The sequence below is a fragment of the Castanea sativa genome, chromosome 4 (genome assembly GCF_040712315.1).
Source record: "Castanea sativa cultivar Marrone di Chiusa Pesio chromosome 4, ASM4071231v1".
NCBI classification, from domain to species: domain Eukaryota; kingdom Viridiplantae; phylum Streptophyta; class Magnoliopsida; order Fagales; family Fagaceae; genus Castanea; species Castanea sativa.
In genome coordinates this window covers 48,356,638-48,376,281 of record NC_134016.1, presented here as the reverse complement: position 1 = coordinate 48,376,281, position 19,644 = coordinate 48,356,638, and the positions used below count along the sequence as shown (strand labels likewise).

General features: G+C 33.7%; 3 protein-coding genes across 6 annotated transcripts in view; 2 read left to right on the top strand and 1 right to left on the bottom strand.

Annotated features, from left to right (window-relative positions):
* The window catches only part of LOC142631249 (UPF0235 protein At5g63440), a 52,597-nt gene extending 40,232 nt beyond the window's left edge, over window positions 1-12,365 (bottom strand). The window contains exons 1-7 of one of the 3 annotated variants that reach the window (XM_075805372.1): window positions 12,201-12,365; window positions 11,927-12,033; window positions 11,141-11,294; window positions 10,837-10,933; window positions 9,957-10,045; window positions 9,790-9,858; window positions 8,626-8,860 (exon numbers count right to left, since the gene is read on the bottom strand). In XM_075805372.1, the coding sequence (XP_075661487.1) occupies window positions 8,801-8,860; window positions 9,790-9,858; window positions 9,957-10,045; window positions 10,837-10,933; window positions 11,141-11,294; window positions 11,927-12,033; window positions 12,201-12,266 (642 nt within the window). In that variant the 5' untranslated portion in view covers window positions 12,267-12,365 and the 3' untranslated portion in view covers window positions 8,626-8,800. Of the gene's footprint in view, window positions 1-8,625; window positions 8,861-9,789; window positions 9,859-9,956; window positions 10,046-10,836; window positions 10,934-11,140; window positions 11,295-11,926; window positions 12,042-12,200 lie in introns of those variants that run through there. The other 2 variants (XM_075805370.1, XM_075805371.1) reach the window with 2 other exon arrangements.
* LOC142630687 (large ribosomal subunit protein uL22y-like) lies at window positions 4,714-7,860 on the top strand. Its single transcript, XM_075804712.1, has 7 exons — window positions 4,714-4,819; window positions 5,045-5,081; window positions 5,357-5,397; window positions 6,838-7,068; window positions 7,161-7,263; window positions 7,352-7,419; window positions 7,592-7,860. The coding sequence occupies exons 1-7, from the start codon at window positions 4,730-4,732 to the stop codon at window positions 7,655-7,657; spliced, it is 636 nt and encodes a 211-aa protein (XP_075660827.1). The 5' UTR covers window positions 4,714-4,729; the 3' UTR covers window positions 7,658-7,860.
* Window positions 12,366-14,586: 2,221 nt separating the features above from the next.
* LOC142631247 (elongation factor 1-delta-like) lies at window positions 14,587-17,851 on the top strand. 2 transcript variants are annotated; one of them, XM_075805367.1, is made up of 8 exons: window positions 14,587-14,721; window positions 15,614-15,718; window positions 15,886-16,002; window positions 16,199-16,292; window positions 16,511-16,634; window positions 16,762-16,875; window positions 17,280-17,441; window positions 17,626-17,851. In XM_075805367.1, coding segments are annotated over exons 2-8 (699 nt in total). In that variant the 5' UTR covers window positions 14,587-14,721; window positions 15,614-15,632; the 3' UTR covers window positions 17,628-17,851. The 2 variants fall into 2 exon arrangements, with proteins under 2 accessions (XP_075661482.1, XP_075661481.1); XM_075805366.1 differs by having other exon boundaries at window positions 14,595-14,704.
* Window positions 17,852-19,644: the final 1,793 nt, after the last annotated feature.

Here is a 19,644-nt window from a genome sequence, read left to right as displayed (position 1 = left end):
AAAATGCATGTGTATATATATATTCAATAATACATTGAACTTTAAGGCTCAATTAATCACATATATTTAAATAGAAAACCCTTGAATTTAATAGTTAAAAACAATCCAAAACAATAATTGAAAGGCAAAAACAGTTGATAACCATGTTGTCCTATAGGTTTAATTAAAAACAGTTGATAATTTAATAATTTTTTTTTTGAAGCCTGATAATTTAATAAGTTAAATACGAATTAAAATAAGTAAAATATATACCATGAGTGGTTTTTCAACTCCTTCTACGTTTTGTTGGAAAACTTTACAGAAGAGTTTAACTCTTTCTGTGAAATTCAATTGAGGACCGGGAATGTCACTCCATATCTTTATAAGTCTTGGGTCAAATACACCAAACGTATCTCCAGCATAGAATGGTTGATTTCGCCAAAAGAATACCCTAAGTTCATCTCTAACTGTACACACACAAATTAACCAAATAATGAATAAGAAAGAACCTAAGTACTTTATTCAAAAAATGAAAAAAAAAAAAAACCAAAAATGAATATGAAAGAACCTAAAGAGCTTTATTCAAGAAAAAAAAAACCCAAAAGTGAATATGAAAGGACCTAAAGAATTTATTCAAGAAATCTACATACCTTGTACTCTACAACTTTCCTTATTAGTTTTCATGGAAATGTTGACTATAGAGGAAGGAACAAGATCTGGAACTTGGGTTTAGGCTTTCAACATTTCAAACAGTGCAGTGTAATCATCCATTTTAGAGGAAATGCTTCTCAAAGACTCAGCATCAGTATTGGGAGGTTGCTGAGAAAATCCTGGGAATCGAAATATAACAAAACCATTCGTATGGAGAATAAACACAAAAAGTGCTATGGGTTGCGCCATATCTCTCTCAAACTTTCACTCACTAGTTTTTTTTCTCTTCTTTTCTCACTTCTCTCCCAAGAAAGGAAAAAAACTTTTAAGCTATGAAGCACAGGTGTGGATTCGGGTTTGGGTGCGGGTGCAGATGCAGGTATGGGACTCGGCAATTTTTGAAAAAGTAGGGTATGGGTGCAACGAGATATGTTTACTAATAAATTATTAAATATATTTTTATTTACAAATTATTAAATATATTTTCAACATGTATTTTGGCTAGTTTCTTGGCCATTTTCGGCTGTACTTAGTGCGACTCGGCCTAAATTGGCATTGAACTGGCGCGACTCAGCTTGAATCAGCATGAATCAACTCGAACTGGCGCGACTTGGCCTAAATCGGCATGAATTGGCCCGGACTAACGCGAATTAGGAAATGAAAAATAAAAAAAAAAAAAAGAACGCAAATCAGCGCATCTAGTGCGAATCAGCGTGTCGCCAAGTGTTTGGTGCAGGTGCGGCAACCCTAAAGCCACACCCATGCTTTCTTGCTTTTAATTAAGTGCAACTTAGTGGAAGTGTGACCGGTGGAAGTAACTAGAGCTGTAATGATTGCATGTATATGTAATGGCAGTTATGCATCTCTCTCTAATTAGCTAGTGGGTTTTTCACTTTAAGGACCCATTTGAATACCATTTATTTTGCTGAAAACTGAAAACAATAAAAAAATAATAAAAAAATTACTGTTCATACTATGATTACTGTTCATTAGCCTAAATGCACTGTTCATAGGAAGCGCAAAATGCGCTTTCCAAACGCTCACTAATTAGTTAGTGGGTCCCAAAAGATTAGTGCTTTAGTGTTTGCACAAATTTCACACATGCATGCCCCACCTATTTCTTTATATATGCACATATCATTTGGTTTCTCCAATAGTTTCAAGTTTCAACTATTTCTACTCCAAAGTCCAAACCAAAACATGTTTTTTGATTGCTAACAGAACCCTAACAATCTGTCCATACCGCTATTTATTTTGTGTGTAAAATAAACCACAGCTCTCATCACAGGTGGACAAATTGTTAATATCACTAGCAATGTCACCATTTATTTATAATTAATTTGGTCATCATAATATTAAATAAATTAACTTATTGATTTTAAACATTCATCTATTTTAATTTAAAAAGAACTCATTACACACTTTTCTTTTTCTTCGTTACTCATACTCAATTCGTTGCATCTCCCTTTCACAATAATATATGGCCACGACAACCAGATAGAAGAACAAAATAGGCTATAAATGGTTACTTTGGCAATATGGGGTGCTCAAAATATGTTGATATATAAACCCACACAACTTTATTTGTACCATAATTTATGACCTGGCTGAAGTTGTTGACATTCCACAAACAAAACAATTTTGCATGCAAGCCGAAATTTTAATGGAAAGATATTATAGTATTTTCAATGCTTTGTAATGACTACTAAAAAACTGAAAAATTGCATACCAAATTCTTAAAAAAATAGAAAAAAAATAAAATAAAATCTCTACTATAACGCTATATTTTCCATCCTTTATACAATAAATCAATAAATTTATGTCACTTGCTTCCAAAAAAATGTATTTGAACATGTAAATTAAATCTGCTTGTATATAGATTAATGGCTAGGATTGTTACAGATGCATGCCTATAAATTCGATCCACTTCAGTCCATTAGGGTCTAATTCGGTCCATTATATATATTTTGGTCTAAGATGACAAAAAGTAATATTATTTTTCTAATTGTTCAAATTAATAATTTGTAGTATAATCTTTCTTTATTTTTTTTAGTATTTTAGGTTTTGAGTGAATTTTGGTGTTTTTATATTATATAATTTGAATTTGAAGAACAATTTTGGTATTTTGAAATTCCTTTATAAATTACTTTATTGTTTTTTCCATTCACTAACAAGAATGATCATATATAAAACTAATAAAAGTACAAGAATTCAAAATACTTAATATGACAAAACAAGGTCACATGAAACAAATTATATATATATAGACATAAAAAATTGCAATTGACCCATGCATTTCGTGGACTTACAACTAGCTACTCTTGCAGCATACGATTTTATTCAAAATTATATGTAAACAAATTGAAATTATATTAATAATTTGTTAGTTTAACTTTGTTCAAATAACTCATACAAGTCAAATCAGTTTGAAATACTGTGTTATTTTTATTATAGGTAAAATAATTAAATAATAGGATATAGTTAATTATTTTAAAACCTTAACTGATTTGATTAGTTGCATTGCATGACACCACTTAACTTTTTGAAGCTGAAATAAAATAGTCATCAATTTCACAAAACTTTTATGAAAAATTGTAAAATTTGTTACAAATTTAGTTAATTTTCTTACAAAAAGTTTATTTTTTTTTTTTTTAAAAATGATTTACTTTATTAATGAATTTCCTAAGAAAATTTTTGTTAGTAAAACACACCCAAAACAAAAGTGGGTCCCACATATTAAATGAAACTAGTTGGTGTTAATTGAAGAATACTTGAGCCGAGGTTTTGAATTTTGTCAGAGTTCATACAATATGAAAGACGGTTACGCATTTTACCCAAAAGAGGGAGGATGAGTTGGAACCACTAGGCTTATGCCATAAGAGATAGTGAGAGAGAGAATGTCCACCTTGTTGTGGATAGGAATGCCACGGTGAACAAGCAAACAAAGTAGAATTCTTTGTCTGGTAATGCGGGGTAGCACGGCCAGCGCAGGTAAGTGATGGTGGCCGAGTAGCTGACAAACCAGTAAGTGGTTTGTAAGTACACCCACATCCAGACAAAAGTAGTTAAAGGGTAAAATAGTAAAAAATAAGTCATGGGAGGCAGTATATAAAGGGCTCTCACCATGCACAGAATCATAACCACAACAGTAGCAACCAGTAGGAGAGAATCACAACACCACCATCACTATAACACTACACGAGTAAGTACTAAGAAAGAAAGAAAGGAGTGAGAAAGAATCAAAATAACAAAACAGAGAAAGAAAGAGAAAGAGAATCAGGAAGAGAAATAGAGAGTATAGAATGATAGACATGCACTAATAGGCTAAACATTTCTCTCCCTTCAAAGGCCTACCCTCTGTTAAGGATAAAAAATTTGTTTGGGTATAAGCCATTTAGGCCCGTTCCCTCAAAGTGGGTAATTTCTAACAGCAGGATCCTTCTGCGAGGTTACTCACGTTGAGGAAGTGATTCCCTTTTTGGTCTTAGTCCCGTAACACACTAAACACGACAAACTATCCTTTTTTCCTCTTGATTTTTTTATTTATTGTAATTATTTCCTTTCTTGCCATTTGTAATTTCACTCATAATGTGTTTTATATTCCTATATCGTTATTTTTCTTAAAGATTTCTTATTTATTTCATCTAATGGGAAGCATATTGACTTTATTATTGTCATTTTGTACTTGTTTGCCATAACTCTTTTGTAACAGTTTTGCCTGCCATGGACATGTGACTAAAGTTTCAATAAAAGGGGCATAGTTTGTGCACAAACTGGCCCAAGGTGGGTTGCAATTGGACCAGTCTAAACTCTTCTATTTAAAACACTTAAGACTCAATACAACAAAAGGTAGTCCAGCCCAAAATCACAAAAGGTCCACCACAGCATCTAACAACCCGTGAGCCCCAGGCACCAATGGTCACAAAAAGATTAGATGGGTAAATCCACTCCAACAATAAATAAATAAAGCCGAAATATATAGAAGACAGCCCATAACCCAGGTACATAAACTTAGTACTAAAAGAGGCCCATCCCAAAAACAATATTGGGCTGACTCAAGCCCAAAAAAAATCTAAACACGTAAACCCTAGGGTTTCATATGCTCTCTTATATCTCTCAGCGCCTTACCTCATTTTCTCTTTGGCTGGGATTTTGGGAAAGACAGTATTCTACAGAGCCAGCAACCATGGTGAGTTTAGTTTCTCAAGCTAAAATCGATCTGGGTTTTGCTTGGTTTGGCATTTGGAAAGTGATTTTCTTGTTTTTTGAAGTAAATTTTGCTTCTCAAAAGCATTTTGGAAATACTTCCAAAAAAAAAAATTATAACCATAACTTGCAAAGCTTTGCTATTTAAGTGTTTCGTTTTATTTTTTGGTTTTGGTTTCTAATGGGATGTGTTATTTTGACTTTTCAGGTGAAGTATTCGAAGGAGCCAGACAACCCCACCAAGTGTATGTGAATTTTTAGCTTTTTTGCACTTTTTAACTATAGTTTCATTGGATCTTATTGAGGTATTTGATTGGTAGCTGAGAAAATTTAGGATGATGAAGAAAGATTATATTTTGATTATAGATTTTCCATTTTTTATCTTGTACTAGATAAAAAAGTGTGTTTGCTAAGCATAAATATAAAATATGAGATTCAAATTTTTGGGGGTGATGAATCTCTGCAACTAACCTTAATATAATAGAAATTTGATATTGTTATTTGTCTGACCATTTTTCAGCCTGCAAGGCCAGGGGTTCTGATCTCCGAGTTCATTTCAAGGTACCCTTTGGTCAACTTTGTTAAATTTCTCTTTTGATTGTGTGGAGTCTGTTTTAAGTGCTTGTGTTGTATATGTTTGTTTAATTATACCTTTGCTTGATTTATTATTTCAATTTATGGAAATTGTGATGATCTTTCACCATTTTTGCTGTGGAACTTGAACCTTTTGCCCCATAGGCTGTGGTGCCATTTGGCTTAACCCATAGGTTATTGGCAATAGGTTAGATGGTATTATCATAATCGCTTTGCCTTGTGACCTTCGTTCAAAATAAATTATCGTGTATCTTTTAGCACAAGTCACTAGCATTGTTCGGAAAGAAAATTTAATAAAATCCTAACATTTATAAGATGTGGCCTAACATCATTTTTGTCTCTTTTTTTTGTTAAACTGCTGGCAAAAGACAGGGACCTATTGCCCTTCATTAAGGGTTCTTCCTAAACTTTAGGAAACCTACTTGCATGGTTGTTGGGTAAACGTCTGAGTTTTCTAAAAAGTTTCGTAACATATGTTCTACTCATTCCGATTCTGTAGTTAGCAAAAATAATAAATTCTTGGACTTGATTTTAGAGGCTCTCATTCCATTCTCTCGTCTAGTGGGTGGTGAGAAATGTTTCTGTGAATCTTTTCTCAAATATGTCTTGCTTTTCCCCCTATGCAAAAAAGAATATTTTCATACTAAAATGGAGTAACTTCCAGGAAAAGAAGGGGAGATGAAATCTGTTCATTTTAAAAACTAGGACACAAAGGGGAGAGCCAAATGAGAAAAGGAGATGTAAATGTGAAAACTGACATAGCGTCATGGACCAGAAATAACGTTTTTCATTAGAACCTTTTGTGCTAAACTGCTAATGCTGTTATGTATCTCTTAAGTATTCATTTTGATGATATGGAAAGGTAAAATGGCAGTCTTAGGTCCCTTTGATTTCTTCTTTTTGTTGATGAGATGAGCAACTCTCCATAATCTATCTAGAATCTTGTTCATTCATTTTCTCAAAGGTTTTGTGAATGGTTGTCTTCCTTCCTCTTTGAGACATTATAGAAAAATATGTCTAGCATAACACTTGTTTATAATTTTTAAGCACCATTGTCATACCTTTTCTTTTCAATTCTTGACTGTTTTCTTAATTATGCTCACACATAGAAACTGTTGTGTCAATGGTTTTGGTACATGATACAGGCCTTAACTTTCAGACATGATAGGTAGTCATTAATTTAGTTGACTATGAAGTTGAGATAAAGTGTATCAATGTATGTTCTTCATTGCAATGCATCTATTACCTTAAGAAGTTCTAACATCAACATGTTTATATGTGCAAACTATAATTCATATAATTCCATTTTCGGGTACCCTCTTTGCATAATATTCTGTTGTCTTTGTGGTTCATTAGTGTTTTTTTAATGTTTATGTAATTGGATTCATTTCCTCTCTTGATGTTCAGAATACGAGGGAGACTGCCTTTGCAATTAGAAAGTTGCATTTGACCAAGGCCAAAAGATATTTGGAGGATGTTTTGGCCCACAAGCAAGCCATTCCCTTCCGACGGTTTTGTAGAGGAGTTGGGCGAACTGCACAAGCTAAGAATCGCCATTCAAATGGACAAGGACGCTGGCCTGTTAAATCTGCACAGTTTATTCTGGATTTACTTAAGAATGCTGAGAGTAATGCTGAGGTTTGTATTTTTTAGGCGTAAATTTTCCTATCATGGTTCTGTTTCTGTTTCTGTTGGCTAATGACATTTGCATGTTATCAACTATTCTCTAGGTGAAAGGTTTGGATGTGGATTCGCTTTTCATATCTCACATCCAGGTAAATCAAGCCCAGAAGCAAAGGCGTCGCACATACCGTGCTCATGGACGAATCAACCGTGAGTATTTTTTGTCCACTGCTAAATTGTTTATCTTTTCTCTATTAAAGTGTGTCAACTTGATAATTACTTCTAATCTGGCTGGCAGCTTACATGTCATCTCCGTGCCATATTGAGTTGACTTTATCTGAAAAGGAAGAACCAGTCAAGAAGGAGGTAATTCTATATGATATGTTACTTTCTTTTTTCCTCCAGTTCTTGATGAATGAAACCGGTTTAATGTGCTTGTTCTTTTTGAATGTGTGAAAATTTGCTTGTGTAGTTTTTTTTTTAAAATATTGTGTTGCATCTGTATGACATAATTTTCTTTTTTGCAATGATTTTGCAGCCTGAGACTCAGTTGGCTCCTAAGAAACCAAAGGCTAGAGCATTACGTAGCGGCGCTTCTTCTTGAGATGCAGAGTTGTAGTCTGTCAGCAGTCATTTTCTTGGTTGACTACAGTAACATTAGAACCTTTTTTGTCGGCCTTCTTTCATAAAGTGTTAAATTTTCTGAGTCTCTTCGGAGATATTTGTATTGTGTTGTTGGAGCTTACTTCAAACCAGTTGAAATTGTCTTTGTCCCGTTTATCATGAATGCTTGAACTGTTTTGATCCTCTACTGGTTACTAGCTGAGCTGTCCGAATGTTTTTAGAGTTCAAATTCAAGCCAAATTAGTAAGGTTTATTTGATAATTCCAGCAGAAGCTATTTCAAAGCGTGTGGGTCTCATAATCATAGAACCCGCACAACCGCACACTGCATGTATTTAATACATGAGATCATTATTATTATTCTAAATATCCATGGTGTTAAAAAGTTGGGGCTTGTGTTAAAAAGTTGGGGCATTTGACCAATAATTGGTTGTAAAGATAAGGTAGCTGTTTGGCAAGACAATTTATAGGGCCATTGATCAAGCTCTACATGCAAACTACCCATTCAAGAAGGGATTTCTAGATTTTTTACCAAAGCTAAATGTGGAAACTTGTGAAGGCAAAGTCCTGCAATATTGAACCTTAGTTCATTGTCCCAAGCAGTTGCAAATAATGAATTTAATCAAAAACCTTTGGTTAACATTAATAGATTCAAAAATTCATGTTGCAGAACAGATTCAGTGTCCTGATATAGTGAATAAAGATGGCTAATCATATGGGGGAGAAAATACGGTTTGATAGTTTCATCCATTTTTGCCTAGCAATGTGACAATATATAGATCGTATCACTTATAAATCAACGAACGTCTTTGGTATTTTGCTTGAAATAGCTGATCCAAACAATCAATAACTATTTATTTTTAACGTAGTATTTGACCATCTTATTTATAAATTATAATTGGGTGATGTTGAATTTTAAGGGGGTAGCTACCTTCATAAATCTACATCATTTTGGAGGAAAAAAAAAAACGTAACTTAATTTGATCGTAAGCCTACATGGATAGTGAAAATCATTAAAACTGAATGAAGCTGAATAACAACGTTGTATAGTAGAATTACAACACAGGCTCTATACAACAAAGAATGTTGCAAGACTCAAACCCAGTATGCATCCAAAAGGAGCTTCAAGGTTGCACAGCTTCCAGAAGTTTTTCATACACCTGTCTAGCAGACAAATCTTCCACCTGATACAATTTTTCATAAGTTAATGAAAACTTGGTTCAACGTCTCAGATAAGAACCTTAAACATATGGTTTTACTTGAAATGTGACCTATTGCAAGATATACACAAAAGCGGGGGAAGGGGAGGTGTTAAGATACAGAAACTTAAAACAAATCAACTATTGTTATAACGACCCAATGAAAAGCGCTAGCCACATCTGCGCTATACCTCAAAAGGACTAGTCACAATTGAGGCTCCTTGTAGTTGTTAATAAAGCCCATATCTACCCAGTAAATACCTGATGTGGGACTCATCACACACCCATACACATCACACAATCAATCAAATTGGGGCATCACAATTGCAGCCTTTTCTAAACTAGTACTGGCATGAAATGGTCATTATACACCCCAGAATAAGACAGTTTTACTTGTGATATTTCTACATCGTTCAACCACACAAGTAGTTAAGAAGTGTCACTTATAAACATCTACTGCACGTCATTGTCACCTATGCTGCTTTCTAAATAAATGCACTTTGGTTAATTATAAAACATTCGGTTAATTTGGTATGGGGAAAACAACCCCAAAAAAAAGAAAAAAGAAAAAAAGAGGAGGTTAAAAAGGCCAATCTGTCACATTTTTCCTTGAATATTAGAATTTACTACTTGAATTAGAAGCAGAAAAACTTGTAATACTAACTCAGGAGAGTGGGGATGGGCTGGGGTGGGGGCACAAACTGTATGTAGGATAGGAATGCTTGTGGACCAGGGTTATCTTGAAAAGTAGGACATTAATTTAGTATGAAGATGTTAACGTATTGCCATGTGAAAGTAAAATAAGAAAAATAAATAATTCGGTCTCTAGAAAACCCAAAACAGCATATGAGCATTAACACATGAGCATACAGACACCCACACCCTAAACAATAGAGAAAAATGATTTAACTCACCACAAGGAGTTTAGATTTGTTATTCCACCCTCGTTGGAGAGTCATCTGGCTTAATCTTAGACCCAACACCTAGGTCAAAAGCAAACGTGTTTAGGATTAACATGACATTTAAAAGGGTATTAAAATAAGGATCAAGTTCAACTGCCTAAGCTGAAAATGGCTCATACTTTGCCCATGAATTCCAAAAGTTCATTATTGGCTTCCCCGCGGGCTGCAGGTGCAGCTACGGTAACACGAACATCATCAGCATTCACTCCTGGCATGAAGAATGAGAATAACAGGTTAGAGCAATACGTTATTTCTTTCATAAATTAGGCAAATCCTTCAGATTTATTGCAGACGTCAGTGGGTAAGATATGCAAGAGCCAAGAGGTAACACAAGACTAAGTTGCTGATACACTTGCTGACAGAAAAGACAATTATGGGGTTCTTTCTATTACTTGTATATATATGAATGAAGAACAAAGATAAAACATAAACTTGTACATGTACAAGCATACTTAACATAGACACACACAAATGGAGGTATGAATAGTTTGTGCCCGATTAGGCAAAACACATCTGTTGATAAGTTGTCGCACCAAACAGTCAAAAATGTTTATCAAGGCCTCGAAGTTTTAGATAAAAGCCCAGCCATGATGCTTGATGCAGACAAGTGTCCAACAATAGTCTCTAGATCACGGTCTTTTCTTCAGTTTCAACTTCAATAAAAGATCATTCTTGCAAGTTGATTTTGTGAGAAATATTATTAAGGTATTAAACCCAAGGTGTGTCCATACCAGAAGGCACTCATTAAAATATAATTCTCATGAATTGAATGAAAAATTAGAACGTTAGAAACTGCTTGCACAATATTAGTTCTTATTTATCAGCAACTAGATGATTTGATTGAACAATTGCATGCAAGAAGTATGAACGAGTTTTTCCTTCAAAACAGATCAACTCCGCTTTTTTTTTTTTATTTTTTTTTTATAAATTAAATAAATGACTCTATTTAAATTTGTGCTGCAGAAGAAAAGCATGTTAAATAATATAAATTCATGTTACTTGTGATTGCTGAGCGTTGGGCACGATCTTCAACTTCGATAGCAACTTGAACGAGTCCTCCTTCTAACTGTGATATACAAGGTGGAACAGGAGCATCCTACAGCAAGTACCAAAAAGTAAACGATAAACTTTTAGAGTTAAAACTTGAGAGAGAGAGAGAGAGGGGGGAGAGGGAGATCCCTTTTCTTGGCATAATTACATATTCTCAAAGAAATGGTCCAGAGTTCAATTATTTTATACAACTATAGATTTGAGCCTATAGACGATGGTTGATAAAAAGCCTATATACTTCTGTTTCTTATACCTGTGGGTTAGTTTCAGCAGCAACCGTACTAAGGGCACCATCAACAACATAGATGAAAGAAGCAACTTCCAGATCTTCTTCCGAGCGGTAGCATACAAAGAGCCCACAACCCATACAGTTCATACGGAATTGCTTCTCCAGTTTCCCTTCACCCCTGGATTAGAAAGATCCACAATGACATATGTTATAATGCACATATACTTACAACTCCAAAAAACCCGCTAATTACATATATGCTCAATTGATTCAATAACACAAAATGTTCAATAGACATGCTCAAGACAAAAAGATCTATCATAAGAAACTTTAGCAACATGAGTTAAATGAAAAGAAAATCCCATATACTCATATCCACTCCAACCTTATGGTTTGGCACATATTGTAAGAGACCATACCAATGGGCAGCTGTACAATAATTGCAAGTCAATCCTATTTACTTTATACATAGCATTTCTAATTATAAGATTGTGATCAGATATGTCAGTCTAAAGTAACATTAGGCCAAAAATTAACCCCTTTTTTTTTATAATGTCAAGATCTTTTTTTGTTTGTGGATAAATCAATGGTTACAATAAGGGAAGGGGGATTTGAAGCGTCTGTGATGGAAACGTCAAGAGGTGCTAAAGAAGAGTCCTTTGGACTTGCCTCTAGCCATTAAAACCTACAAGCAACTGACCCCACCCGCCATATCTAATAGCTACTAACATTAAAGTTTAGGACTAATACTTGACATGTTCAAAACAACATAAAGGGTACACTAAAATCCTATATAGATGATTCAATTACCGCTTCAAAAGAACTTTTCCGGCATCATTGATGTTCAACCTAGCAAGATGCTTTGTCTTGTCCAACACATACGCTTTGTCTGTCTTCCTTTTGGGCATTTTCTGCAACTGGGTATCTTATAAAAAACAAACTTCAGCAACAATATTAAAAGATAAAGCTTCATTCTTTATTGATTTTGAGCAAATATTGAGGTGTGTGAAGAAGTATTACATGGTAAATTGATGAAATTTAAAACTCTAAAAAGAGGGTTTTAGAGACAGAGAGAGAGGAGAACCTGTGATGAGGACATGAGAGGCACAGTGCTTGCAGTAATAGACGAAGAGATCGGAGTCAGGTCCATCTGGTGCTGCGTCCTCGCTTGAGTACGTGTGCGTTGTTCTCTTTGGCATTCTTTCCAAATCTGAATTCTTCTTTCTCTCTCTCTGTGCACTGTGTAGTAGTATATAAATTAGATATTTTATTTCTTCTATGTCTCGCAGCAGTATTCACTCACAGAAATGCGACGCCGTTTCTATGTGAGAGGAGAGGTGGTGTTTTTCTTATCAAGCATGGCTTTTTTTTTATTATTAATAATAGAGATATTTTAGAACCTAGAACCCTATTCCCTCTTTTAGGTGTGTTTTTGTTTCAAAAAAAAAAAAAAATGACATTAAACGAACCCCAAAGAAAAAAACAAATGCAAATTTTTTCCTCTAAGAAAACCAAGCATTAACTAGAAGGGAGGAATTATTACAACAAAAAATAATTGTTAATATCACATTAACACAGATTATGAGCCACAAGGTTGAGTTATCTTTTTACCCAATAGAAAGAACATCTACGTTCCGTTTGTTTCGATGGAAAATTTCGTATAATGATAGTTTTCCGTATTTTCTAGTGTTTGGTAGTATAAAAAAAATAAGTCAAAAGAAAACTATCTTTGGTTAACATAAAAAGTATGACTTATTTTCAGAATTTTTTTTTTCCCACTAAATTGCTTTGGAAAAAAACTCTATCTCACAGTAAACTAAATATGAAAAGTTAGGAGATTATTTTTCAACTTATTTAAAGTTGTTATCAAACATTGGAAAATGAGATAGTTTTATAGAAAATGCTCATTTGAAAATGACTCAATTTCTAGACTCTGTTTGTTTCTATGAAAAATATTGTGTAAAGATAGTTTTCTGTATTTTCCAGTGTTTGATACAATTAGAATAAATAAGTCAAAGGAAAACTATCTTTAGCCAACATAAAAAGTATGGCTTATTTTAAGAGATTGCTTTCCATTATTTTTTTTTTGAAAACAACTCTATCTCACAGCAAACTATATATAGGAAGTTATGAGATTATTTTTTAACTCATTTAAAATTGTTACCAAAAATAGAAAAATAAGATAGTTTTATGGAAAATGTTTTTTTGGAAAATGACTCATTTTCTAGAAAACATCATTGCTGAAACAAGCAGAGTGCTAGAGAAAAAATATTTTAGCTTTATACGCAGTAGATAATCAAAAGCCAATGGGCAATATTATCATAATTGTTGATGGTTTGAATGCAAAATTGAGATTCTCCTTCAATGAGAATGGACTTATTTTGTGAGAGCAATTTCTCTCTTTGAAAACTTCTTAATTCTATATAACTAAGGTGGGTTCAATGATTCTTCTCCCCCGCATTATTGATACGTAGGTGCAAATTAATTTGATTAACTATGTCATGAAGCACATGATTCCTCAAATGTCATAATTGTATCAATTGTCACTGCCATTTGAGTACTAACTCGAAGCAACTCTTCCATCAATATTTAAGTAAAACCTCGAGGGAATGGATCTAGAATGAATATGATAATATATGGACTACTAGTGAAGGAAAGAGTGTTTATTATGACTTATGAGCCTAACTTTACTGCCAAACCAAATGGCTCGGGCTATATCACACTTAAATAACAAGTGAATAATTTTCAGCAAAAAAAAGAAGAAAAAAAAGTGAATATTTGACTCAAACGAATCATAATATAGAGGACAATTGTATCATCTATTATTATTCTTTTTGCATATAATTATCATTCAATATATCAAATTTATCCCAAAAGTATATGTGAATAATCATTTGAATGTGTAATAGAAATTATAGGGTAAATGAAATTTCAAAATATAAACTCTGTCCTCTTTAAACATCATATCACTTCCACTCCCTTTCTTCTAAGTCTTCTAACAACACAACAAAATCAAGAAATGATCCGAAATTATACGAGAATCACTATATAGAAAACCTAATCTTTTACTAGAGAGTGAATGAGAGACACATGAATTTTTTTAATTATTATAAAAATCTTAGTTTTTTTTAAGATAAAATTATAACATAAAGTTAAGACCAAAAAAAAAAAAAAAATTTAACACATGCTAATATGGCATATTATTGGTAGTAGCTAGTAGGTAAAAAAATGATGTATGTGAGAGACCTAAAAAGCTTGTAAACTCAACTGATGTAAAAAATATTCTCAATTTTTTTTGTGTATATATAGTAGCATTACTCAAAATATTACAAATATTTGAGTAATTTAAATATATAATTCGGTCGGGTTTGACTGTTTAAGTACTTAACCCTCCCAAGCCCAACTCCATTAAAAAGACTTCGAATCCATACAACCATTAGTGTCGGGTCGGGTAAACCCAAATAATCAAGGGAATATTCGAACACATCACTCTATAAATCATCCCCTCCTTTAGCGCTTTACAAACCCTAGAAATTCTTCAATCTTCTCAGCGCCACTCTCATACAGCACCAAGCTCCTCCATCTCCGGTAATCTCAGATCCCATGTATGTGTTTGTGTCTAATATTGATTATAAATCTGATATACTACCTATAAACTTTGATGGGTCAGTTTTTTTTTTTTGGGATCAAAATGCTGTTTTTGTTTGAATTTTTTTGGATCTGTAAACTTATGGGTTTGTTTTTTGTATGTATTCATCAATGCTCACTTTTAAAGCCCATATGGGATATAAAGTTTCGAAATTTAGCTTTCAATTTAGTTTTGCAGATTCAAAATTTGTTGGGTTAATGATTTTTATATAAATGTGGTGAAATTCAGGTACAGTTCTTTGATTCTGTAGTGTTGCATTTAAATAAATTCAACTACATGGTCATTGCAGGAAAAAAAAAAACAATTTTGTATTGAATTCAATTGGGTAATTTGAGGCACAATACCTTAGGAACTGTACCTAAGATTTACCCTTGTCTCTATATATATATATAGCCAATAAGCTTTTAGCTCATAAGGGTCTTTCTTGGCATGTGTTACTTACAAATCAAAAACTATGTGATCTATGACAAAACTTCAGTACTGATTCTTAGTTACACTTAAGGAACTATACCTAAGTTTTATCGTTCTCTCTCGATATGTGCGTGTAAATAGTGCCAATGTTTATTGGCAACGGAACTTACTTATAATAAAATTATATTATATATAATCAGTTAACTAATTTTTGTTGTGTGGAGCATGTGAGCTTGTGGTTGTCAAATTTTCTTGTTAAAAAACACTTCAATTGCTCAGAGCTATGATATGTTATGGAATTCTGTTAGATGGCTTGGTTTTGTGGGGAGGATTAGTTTATTTGACTTTCTAGTTTTTGGTCTGCAAGTTTGTTTTGATGCATTAGGGTGAATATGCACTTACCCTTATTTTGTCATCTGCCTTTAATATGCTTGTAGAACCAAATACTTAGCTAAAATGGCAGTCACATTCTATGATGTCAAATCGCCATCTGGCCTGAAGAAGCTTGACAATTACCTGCTTACGCGCAGTTACATTACAGGGTAAGTTTCATCCTATCATTCTTCTTTTGTTTCCTTTTGTTTTTGGCAATGTTTTCCCTGTACTTATTTTCTCAATTCTTAATTGAGAATGATTAACTAAAGACGATGATTATGGTTGGTTTATGGATTTATTTTGTAGTTTCTAAAATGTCTATTGCTCTTTTCAGCTATCAAGCTTCGAAGGATGATATCACTGTTCATGCAGCACTCTCTGAGGCTCCATCAGCTGAATTCGTTAATGTGTCTCGGTGGTACAATCACATTGATGCACTCTTGAGGATCTCGTAAGTTAATTAATAAGTTTATTGTTGTCTCAAAATCAGCATCGTATTTACCACTTATCAAAAAAAAAAAACAGCATTGTATTTGCCCTGTCCTTTGTTTCCTTGCATTCGTCTTGAATCACTTGGATTTTTTGGGATAATTTATGTAGTAATTTCCATAATGTCTGTTTCTCATTCAATTGATTTTCCGTTCTAGTGGTGTTTCTGAAGAAGGGTGTGGTGTCATTATTGAGGGAGCTGCCCCCATCGAAGAGGAGGCGATTGCAACCCCTCCTGTTGGTGACACAAAGGCAAGTACCTTCTATCATCTTTTGGCTGTTAATACTCACACACATCTGTCCTCGCAATCATATTCTCTTTTGAGTCAATTTGGTCAATACTTATATCCTATTCCTCTATGCTTTCTCGCAATTGTACCAATGCTTGTTATCCTTAATCATTTTCTTTTCACCTTCTAAGATTTTTTAAAGTAGTTTGATCTCATACTTGTCAAAATATTATTTTTCAGGCCGCTGCCGCTGAGGATGATGATGATGATGATGTGGACCTTTTCGGTGAAGAGACTGAAGAGGAGAAGAAGGCTGCTGAGGAACGTGCTGCTGCTGTCAAGGCATCTGGCAAAAAGAAAGAGTGTGAGTTTTCTGGCTTATTTTCATGATACTTATGTTGCTTTTAAATATGTTGAAGTGTCTTCCTCCTTATCTTCATTCCCGCTGGCATTAACTTGACCTATTTTTTAATTATGATTTTCATTATCAGCTGGCAAGTCATCAGTTCTTTTGGATGTGAAGCCATGGGATGATGAAACTGATATGAAAAAGCTTGAGGAAGCAGTAAGAAGTGTTCAGATGGAAGGGTTGCTTTGGGGAGCATGTATGTTTTTTTATCTGTGATTCCTTGCGTAAATTTTGAACATTAAAAAGTAATCAAGCCAAAGGCTTTGTCTTGCTCCCATTTCTTACAAAAACTATCTTAATGGGAGGATTAATTATCAAACTTTTTACTGATGGTTGATAAAAACTTCATTTTCCATAATCACGTCATTCTTACCATTAATTTTATTACTAGTTTCCCTGTTTTTATGTTTATGAAGAAATAGTTTTTTTTTTCCCTCACAGTTCTCTTATTATTTATGTTATTCGTCTGTGATCTTGACAGTGAAGTAACACATTCTATTTCTTTTGATTTTGTCATTTTGTTCCTTGATTTCTTGTCACTGTAGCTAACCAGTTATATCTTTTGTTTCTGTTCTGACTTTGAATTATTGATCGTGACAGCTAAACTTGTACCAGTTGGGTATGGTATCAAGAAAATGACGATAATGCTTACCATTGTGGATGACTTGGTGTCTGTTGACACTCTCATTGAGGAACATCTTACAGTTGAACCAATTAATGAATATGTCCAGAGCTGTGACATTGTAGCCTTCAACAAAATATGTAAGTATTGTTATAATAATTATTTCTATACCAATGAATTTATGCTTGTGCCACTTGTTGGGTCATTTAGTGATCAGCCTATCATTGTATGTACTGCCTGCTTTTGACCACAGAAACATTGTATGCTTCATTGCTCATTTTGGAATATCGATGTCTTATTTGGCACGTCTGATTCTTGTTGCAGAATTGGAGGATGTGCTTTTATGTGTTGGTTCAGGAGATGTTGCAGTCTTTGCAGGGATTGAAGACCTTTATGCATGGCTAATGTTATTTATATCTTTATTTTGAATCTTTATATTCCAAATTTTGTTTGTTGGAATTTAATTTAAGTTTTTAGTTGTGGATTGTGGTCCCAGTGGAGCAAATGGTGTCTATTAGTATATTATATTGATCGTTGCAGTATCTATAAATTACGTGGTATAAACTTCCCCCCCACCCTCTCCCTGTTTCTCTTCCCAATAAGTCTAGGGACTTAGCATTTTCTCAGATGTTGACATGGCCTATTGTAATGGTACAACATTATAAAAGTGGTATGTGAACCTTCCATGTTTAAAGGAGACGTTATCTCCAATCACAACAAGCCATTTTAGTAGTTTTTAAGAGTCTCCTTCTCCTTCTCCTTCTATAGAAAACGTAGGTGCTAAAAAAATTGTGTTCACATAGTGGAAACGCGAAGAACTTGGCAGTCTATCATCTCTATTTTCCAACTTTTTGAAAACTCTTAGGGTAAACTATATGTTTAGTCCTTGGCCTTGTTACCATATATCAATTTGGTTCCTAATAATTCAAATGTGTCAATTTAGCTCATAACCTTTTAATGTTGTGTTAAAAGGGTCCCTGATAAATGACGAATGGAAAATACTGATTGGCTTCCATCTCAAAGAACTTCTCTTTTACACTTTTTTCTTTGCACTTTCTTTGAAAACAAACACTTGCAAAAAGAAACTCAACCAAAAATTAAAGCCTCAGCCACCAAGAAAACATCTCGATTTCTTGGCATTTATACAGAAGACAAACAAACCAAAAGCACTAACACTTCTCTTTGCATTGTCATTTGTGTGAAACCTCGCCAGAGAAGAGAGAAGTCCTCCTAAACTGCTAGCTCCAGGTACAACGGTGCCTCCAAGCTCCTCAATGCGTTCTGGCTCTACGACCCAATTTGGAATGTCCTCATTTCCATGGATGAGATCCACCACGTTCTCAACCGCCTTAGCATGAAGTGCTCCCTCAACTCAATGACGAAAATCCTTTCTCATGAAAGACTGAAAAAGTGTTTGCCCTTTTATATTCTCATCTAATATGAATGAATCTGAAATCTTCACTGTAGCTCTAAAATCTCCATTGTAGCGGGCAATGTGTTCAGACTTTAGACAACAAAGCTTCTTCTTTTTATTTTTTTGATGAACTCAAAATCAGCAAAGCTTCTATTTTGTCTTTTCATTTGTTTGTTTTCTTCATAAAGATTGAATATTACTAGTATATTATAGTGTGTTTTATTGTTAGGCACTATACTCTTACTTTGAAAAATAAAATAAAATAAAATGGCATGTTTTGGGTTCTTAGCTTTTATTTGGATGTCAAGAAAATGAGATTTTTTCTTGGTGGCTGGAGTTTAGTTTTTTATTCTGAATTGTTTTGTTAAGTGATCGTTTCTAGATAAATTTGATTGGGAAAATGAAAAAGTAGCAAGAGAAAATGAGATTGAAGATATGTGTTGATTGAATCTCAAAAAAAAAAAAAAGAAAAATGAAAAGAAAAGAAAAAAGAAGATATGTGTTAATTACTTGTGGATTTTTTTTTTAAAAAAAAAATTTAAGACACGTGATAGTCCACATGGCAATTGAGGTGGCATTAGAATAATTTTTTATTTGAGCCGTTAGTCATGTCAGCATTTTTCATTCGTAACTTAATAGTAGGTGTTATTTTGACGCAACACCAAAATGTTTTGGATTAAATTGACGCATTTAAAATGTTAGTGACTAAATTGACTTTTGACACAACACCAAAATGTTATGGACTAAATTGACACATTTAAAACGTTAGAAACCAAACATGCAAATTTACCCTAACTCTTATCAGACTCCTAATGTTTTTGAGGATGTTGTACTATCATGGAGTATCTGATATATTAGACGTAAAGTTGAGGATGTAGCATATTTGGATGCTTATTTTTGTGAAACGAGGATGTTTTTGAACAAGTGGG